This window comes from Malus sylvestris, chromosome 13 (assembly GCF_916048215.2).
Source record: "Malus sylvestris chromosome 13, drMalSylv7.2, whole genome shotgun sequence".
Lineage (NCBI taxonomy): Eukaryota > Viridiplantae > Streptophyta > Magnoliopsida > Rosales > Rosaceae > Malus > Malus sylvestris.
In genome coordinates this window covers 40,545,121-40,553,192 of record NC_062272.1, presented here as the reverse complement: position 1 = coordinate 40,553,192, position 8,072 = coordinate 40,545,121, and the positions used below count along the sequence as shown (strand labels likewise).

Genomic DNA, 8,072 nt, shown 5'->3' with positions numbered 1-8,072 from the left:
GATTTCAACGCAAAGACATACCGCGAAATCAAATAACCTTCCAAATTACCTTTATGCATTAATGTATAACTTGGAGATTAATTAGAAGAAATCAAGTAAATATAGTTCTGACTGGGGCCATCATGCTCAAAGGCAAGCTTAAGCTTCCGAACAACGTCAAGCATGCCTTCACAAACCGGCTTGGCAACTTGCCCAAAGGGCACGACTCGCGTAGAGAACAAGATTGATGAAGAGGATGAAGATTGTATTGATGACAAGATAGATAAAGAAAATATATGAGGGTCCGGTAGAGACTCGAAAAAGAAGGGTCAAATTCAGTGTTTGTGTTGGCAGCCATTGAAGTGGATGATAAAAGGTCCGAATTTCAATATGAGGTGAGAATTAATAAGTGAGAAAGAACAGAGAAATAGTACAATTTTGTTTTGAAAATGATGATTTTTCCGCTAAACTAACAGAATCATCGATGAAATGTACATTACAAGTATAGAAGGGAATTCGGCAAATTACTCATAAGGTAAAGGGTTGGTACTAGGCCTGACAATTCCTAACATGACCCGATAACCCGACACGACACGATACAAAATTAACAGGTGTTCGGGTCGACACGATAGTGAATCGGGTCGTTATCGAGTAACCCAATAAGCACATGTTAAGATAACAGGTTGGTTCGGGTATACACGTGGGTAACACGATACACGATAAGCAAAATATTAATTTTATAATTTGATAACCCTAAAAAAATACTATAATAATTATATATATATATATATTAATTTAACAATTTTATACCCCTAAAAACTATAATAATTATATATATATATATATTAAATTAAATATTAAAAATTGGTGACCATTGGATCAACTTAAATATACATACCATTAAATTTCTTAAGTGTTATATGTACAAAATAAATAAATTTAAATCTACTTAATAAATATATATATATACTATTGAACTTGATGGGATATGAATTCTACGAAACTAATTTCAACGATCTAACCATCAAACTTGTTTGTATATGCTTCGAGATTGCATCAACAAAAAATCGCAAAAAACAAACTTTCAAAGATCAAGTAACAAGACAAAACTTTTCGACAGTTATCAACGAAAAATAACGATTTAACGATTATTTTAACTCCGATTTTGATGATTTTTTACTGCTACACTCCTTGACCCTATATGAATACAATGAATGAACTTGATCTTCAATTTAAAATATTTACACTAGTGGATACCACAAAATCTTATGTTATACTTAATGAAAGTTTGAATAAACTCTTAAGTGTTAGTTAATCTATTGTTTTGATGGGATACACATTCTACGAAACTAGTTTCAACGATCCAACTGTCAAATATGTTTGTATATATTTTGAGATTGCATATGCCAAAAATTGCAAAAAATAAACATTCAGAGATCAAGTAACGGGACAAAACTTTTCGACAGTTATCAACGAAAAATCACAATTTAACGGTTATTTTAACTCCGATTTTGATGATTTTTTACCGCTACACTCCTTGACCCTATATGAATACAATGAATGAACTCGATCTTCAATTTAAAATATTTACACTAGTGGATACCACAAAATCTTATGTTATACTTAATAAAAGTTTGAATAAACTCTTAAGTGTTAGTTAATCTATTGTTTTGATGAGATACGCATTTTACGAAACTAGTTTCAACGATTCAACCGTCAAACATGTTTGTATATACTTCGAGATCACATACGCCAAAAATTGCAGAAAACAAACATTTAAAGATCAAGTAACAGGACAAAACTTTTCGACGATTATCAACGAAAAATCACGATTTATCGATTATTTTAACTCCGATTTTGATGATTTTTTACAGCTACACTCCTTGACCCTATATGAATACAATGAATGAATTCGATCTTCAATTTAAGGATTTTGTAAAAGGAATAACATGCAAGCTTTGAGTTCTATTGGCAAGGTTTAAACTTTTGAGAAAGGCTTCACAACCTTGAAAACAAAAACTCTTTTATTTTGCATATCCTTGCACATTTAATATTTTGTAATAGACTAGTAGTGTATGAATGTTTGTTTATTAGGCTCTTATTTTTTAGTGTAAATGTAATACTTAAACGACAAATGTGTTTTAATGTTTTGAAGTAATATTTATGTGGCAATATGTGGTATGTGCAAATTTAAGAAGAAAAAAAATATTTTTCTTAACTGGTCATAATGGGTCATAACGGGTCGGGTCACTTTACCAGTTGGGTAAAATGACCCGACCTGTTAAGGACCCGTTAAGATAACATATGTTACACGAAAACGATGCGAACACGACATATACGACCCGTTTGCCCGGCCTAGTTGGTACAGTTATACTCTAAAAGCTCCAAAACATACATGAAACAACAAACCCTAGCATATATATATATATACTTATATTTATTCTCTTGCTTGTTTGGTGTATAAAAGAAAAATGATAGAAAAACGGATAAAACATGTTGACATATTAAATTAGGAACTATGTACACACGCATATAGGTGTGCAATTGAGAGTGGACTTGTTCTTGTACCTTTTGGCACAACAAAATAAAATAATAATAATCGGTAGTGTGACATCACATTCATCATCATGCCCCAATGCCTTTTAGCTAGCTCACCAAAACATATAATTCAACAAGAGCGAGCCAGCTTAATTTGACTTTGATATAGACACACGCGCTCTCTCTCTCTCTCTCTCTCTCTCTCTCTCTCTCTCTCTCTCTCTCTATCCACCCTATCCGCACATTACACAAAATCTGCCTATATAAACGGCTCACAACACATTCACTTCCATCAAACAAACAAACTCAAGGCACGTTCCTCGCTTCTTAAACAACAACAAAATGGAGCACTTCTATCTGACCCTCCTCTTAGGGTTTGTCTCCTTCATCACTCTTTCTCTCTCCGTGCTCTTTTACCGGCACAGAGCGCAGTTCGTCGGCACCAACCTGCCGCCTGGCAAAGTTGGTTACCCAGTGATCGGCGAGACCTACCAGTTCCTAGCCACAGGATGGAAAGGTCACCCGGAGAAATTCATCTTCGACCGCATGACCAAGTACTCCTCCGAAGTGTTCAAGACCTCACTCATGGGCGAGAAGGCCGCCATCTTCTGCGGTGCAGCCTGCAACAAGTTCTTGTTCTCCAACGAGAACAAGCTCGTCACTGCATGGTGGCCCAGCTCAGTCAACAAGGTCTTCCCTTCTTCTTTGGAGACTTCTGCCAAGGAGGAGGCCAAGAAGATGAGAAAGATGCTTCCCAACTTCATGAAGCCCGAGGCTCTCCAGCGATACATCGGCATCATGGACACCGTCGCCCGACGCCACTTCGCTGAGGGCTGGGAAAACAAGAAGGAAGTTGAAGTCTTTCCCCTCGCCAAGAAGTAAGTCCCCGTCTACTATTTTATTATTAGAAAATTGATTCTGATCATATATGGATATCTTATATATATATGTTTGAACAAACAGCTATACCTTTTGGCTTGCTGCACGGTTGTTTGTGAGCCTGGAGGACTCGGTTGAGATCGCCAAGTTAGGCGACCCGTTCGCAGTTTTGGCCTCGGGAATCATATCGATGCCTCTGGATTTCCCGGGGACTCCGTTTTACAAAGCGATCAAGGCGTCCAACTTCATCAGGGAGGAGCTGACGAAGATCATCAAGCAGAGGAAGATAGACTTGGCGGAGGGCAAAGCGTCGCCAACGCAAGATATATTGTCTCACATGTTGTTGTTGTGCGACGAGCACGGAAGTCACATGAAGGAACACGATATCGCGGATAAGATTTTGGGGCTGCTGATCGGTGGCCATGACACTGCTAGCGCTACCTGCACTTTTATTGTTAAGTATCTTGCCGAGCTTCCTCACATTTATGACGAAGTCTACAAGGGTAATTATAAATTAACCCCCTAACCCTATCTAATTTTTTTTTTTCCCTTTCTGTCTATGGTAAAATTAATGATATAGACATTTTTATCTAATAAATTAATAATTATTAAGGCCTGCCGGTTAAAATTGAGATCTAGCAGATCAACCCTACACCAACCTTTGTGTTGTATTTTCTGATGCATTATTTTGTTGTTAGCACATAGGGATGTATAGTTGACTAAAAATACTTAATTAATCTATATCTTTTTTTTTTTTTGGAATAATAATTAATCTATCTCTTTGGCCGCCTTGGAATCTTGGACAACGCCCAACCCATTACCACATATAAAAAATGTTTATGTAGGTCTCTTTCAGACATGTATGACCATTCGTCAATTAATTTATTTATTAAAATGTGAAAATTTTAATAGACCTGATTAGTCAAATAAGGTTGGCCTGGCTGGTTCCCATCCTGAAATTACCTATTTACCCTCGTTGGTTTCGATAATTAATAATAATAGTATATTTGTTCGATTTTATCTGGAGCGGATTACTGACGATGATAATATCAATTAACTAATATAATGAACAGAGCAAATGGAGGTCCTAAGCGCAAAAGCACCAGGGGACTTGTTGAACTGGGATGACCTACAGAAGATGAAATACTCATGGAACGTAGCTCAGGAAGTTCTCAGATTGGCTCCACCTCTTCAAGGAGCTTTCAGGGAAGCCTTATCTGACTTTGTCTTCAATGGTTTCACCATTCCAAAAGGCTGGAAGGTATACATTTACGGAAAAGGATCCTCGCCGGATCATTTTCCTATGAATCCTAGGGATTCAGTGATTTTACCCGTTCATTATATATCGTGCGGTCAGAAATTATTTTAAAATTTAAAATTTAAAATTAAATATGAATAGTACAGAAAACTGACCGTACGATATACGATGAACAGATAAGATCATGAGATCCCTAAGAAAAGGATCCTTCCTTTTCCTACATTTACAACATATAACCTTTTTTTTTTTTTTTTAATTCAATAACTGTGTATTGTAGTTGTATTGGAGTGCAAATTCAACACACAAGAACGCAGCTTACTTCCCGGAACCATTCAAATTCGACCCTACAAGATTCGAAGGAAATGGTCCAGCACCATACACGTTTGTGCCCTTTGGAGGAGGTCCTAGGATGTGCCCCGGCAAAGAGTACGCCCGATTGGAAATCCTAGTGTTCATGCACAACTTGGTGAAGAGGTTCAAATGGGAAAAAGTTCTTCCCGACGAGCAGATCGTAGTTGACCCACTGCCCATGCCCGCCAAGGGACTCCCCGTCCGCCTTTTCCCTCACCCTAAGACAGCCACAACTTAATTATCTAGCTAAGCTTATACTTAAAACTATAAAAAAAAAAAAAACCATCAAACAAGGCTTTATTTCTTGGTTATTGTATTCGTTCTTCGTATTTGATCTCTGTACGCCCATAGTTTTTTTAAATGCAATCACTTCTACTGTATCAAAATCTAGACTTGTACCTGGCCACTTGATGTTCATGTTTCAAGACATGAAAATTGTATAATTGAGAAATTAAGAATAAACATAGTATATTGTTTACTAGTTCACTATGTTAAGGGGACGCAACTAGGGATGGGTAAATACCCATCGGTTATGGGTAACCGCGGTTACCCGCCCATTTAAATTTTACGGTTACAATTATAGATAACCGTTTAGATAAATAAACGGTTATGGGTATAACCGTTTACCCATGAAATTTAAATTGCCGGTTATGGGTATTAACCTCGGTTATAAACGGGTAATCATTTACCCATTTATTTTATATATGTAAAATTAACACAAACCATGTTCCCTATCAGACAAAACTTAGATCAATGCTATTGACTATAGTGCATGATTTCTATAGCTAATATAATATAGTTTTCCTTAACCACTTTAAATTTCATGGTTCATTATATATATTGTGTTAATATTTTACATTCTGAGTCAAATAACCCAAGAATACTATCTTTTAACAGTTTTCGTAACCCAAGAATACTTAGCAAATTTTATATTACCTTCATTGCTAACAATTAAAAATATCGTCTATAAACTATTATTTCAATTATTGGAATGATATACAGACTTAAAAAATTAAAACGCGGATGTCACAGCCCGTCCCGGGATTTTCTTATTAAGGACGTGAAATGACGGATTTACCCTTAGCGGGTATTAAGGTATGTGTGTGACATTATTTGGTTTAACCTTAGATAAGTTTTGGAAGAAAATAAATAAGATGAGTTGGATTATTAAATTTGGTTTTTTGTTAATTTTGGTTAGGGATTTAGATGATGGATGGTGTGGATTGAAAGGGGCCATCTAAACCCTTACCCTCTCTCTATCCCGTAGCTCTCTCTCTCTCCTCCATCTCGACACTCTCTCTCTCACACCCATATTGTACGGCCACACCCAAAACCCCCCAAAACTCAGTGGATCGAAGTAAGCAAGGTAAGAATCTTCATCCTCGTGATGTTTTGAGTTGATTGGTGCTAGTTTTAGGGCGTGGAACCTTCGATTTCACGTGAACCCAAACCCCCCATTTTTGGTCACTGTTCATGCACACGTGAAATGTTGTGTTTCAGGGAATTCTAAGCTTATAGTGAGCTTAGTGAGGTCCCAAGGAAGCTCGGAGTGCTTCGTTTGAAGGATTTGGACGTCGGGATCACGAGGGTTGAGTTTGGCCGGTTTTGCTTGGATTTTTCCGATGAGATTTAGTTTTTTTTTGGAGCTTAAAAATAGTGTATTGTGATTCTGCATGTTTGGGGCTTCATTTTGGTATAAAATACGAAGAAAATGGTTGAGAAACGAAGGAGAACAAGGCGTTTAAAGTTTGGCCGGAAACCGGCCGCCGGAAAAACCAGTCCGTCGAACCAAGGTTGGGGATGATGCGCGTGGGGGCGCGTGTCCCCATGCCTGTCCTAGCGCGTGGGGGCGCGTGCGGCCTCCAAAAATTTATTTAAAAATTTCTCGACGTCCATGACGTCGAGTAGGTCGATGTGGTATATTCATATACCCAAATTGAGCATCGTATGAGAAGTTATTTCGAATTGTTGGTTATGTGTTTAAATTAACGTTTTTATAGTTGTTTCGCATATAGGTGACACTTATCCCGAGGACGAGCGCATTCAGGGACGTCACAGGGGTTACGACCCATCGACTTATCAGTGAGTGGGCAGTTTGTTTTCGTAATACCTATATACAACTGTTTTTCCCAGAAAATGCGTTTATATGAAAATTATGATTTAAATTGCCATGCATGCAAATGTTGAGATATTTAGTTTGATAATTGATGCATATATATGTTAATTGACGCAGTGGACGCACATGTGAGTTTTTATATTATTCAGATGAGTTATTTTATGAGAATTGCATTGAAAGCTCATAACCTGCACCCTAGGTGTTAGTGCTTATATTATTATTTACCACACCGCACGCTCGCCTTGGATCCAAGTAGGTGGATGTCGTACAGACCATGTGAGGGTTCCGACATGCTAGTCGTATAGATCACTAGATGTGATTCCGACTGGTGGGTGACCTTAGTTATGCGCGCTGATGATTGATGAGAGAAGCACTAGAGCGTATTTATACACCTTTCATCGTACAGACTACTATACGTAGTTCCGAGTGATGTGCAGTGTAGTGCCGTACAGGTCACAGTGGTGACTTCGGCAGGGCCGTATAGGTCACTGTGGTGACTCCGGCTGAGTGGGATGTTGAGCTTTAGAATCAGCCGTACAGGACCATTGTAGGGTCTCCGGTTGATTTATTATTTCACCTGATTGATATTGATGCATTTCTGATTATATTTGGCATGGCGTGGCATATTATTTCTGAGATGTTATGTTGATGGATATGAGCTGAGTTTTGATGATATGTGTATATATATGTTTATATACTATTTTTCTGGGAAAGTATACAGGTTTTACGGTGAGGGGTTAGAAATGTTTTAAATGAAATGTTTTGGAAAATCTTTGATTTTACTGACCCACTCATCTTTGTTTTGCGCCCCTCCAGGTTCTAGTTAGCGGTTGGTGGCTCTCGGGGTCTTTTTCGGCATTCTGACAGACGTTCTGCATGTAGGACTCACCTGCGGGTGATGTATTTTATTTTGGTCCTACTTGACTGCACTTAAACCTATGCTCTGAATTT

At 37.7% G+C, this 8,072-nt stretch overlaps 1 protein-coding gene across 1 annotated transcript; it reads left to right on the top strand.

Annotated features, from left to right (window-relative positions):
- Window positions 1–2,794: 2,794 nt before the first annotated feature.
- On the top strand, window positions 2,795–5,486 carry LOC126597528 (beta-amyrin 28-monooxygenase-like). Its single transcript, XM_050264324.1, has 4 exons — window positions 2,795–3,395; window positions 3,481–3,899; window positions 4,470–4,657; window positions 4,932–5,486. Exons 1-4 carry the CDS (start codon window positions 2,860–2,862, stop codon window positions 5,241–5,243), a joined length of 1,455 nt encoding a protein of 484 aa, XP_050120281.1. The 5' UTR covers window positions 2,795–2,859; the 3' UTR covers window positions 5,244–5,486.
- The last annotated feature ends 2,586 nt before the right edge of the window (window positions 5,487–8,072 follow it).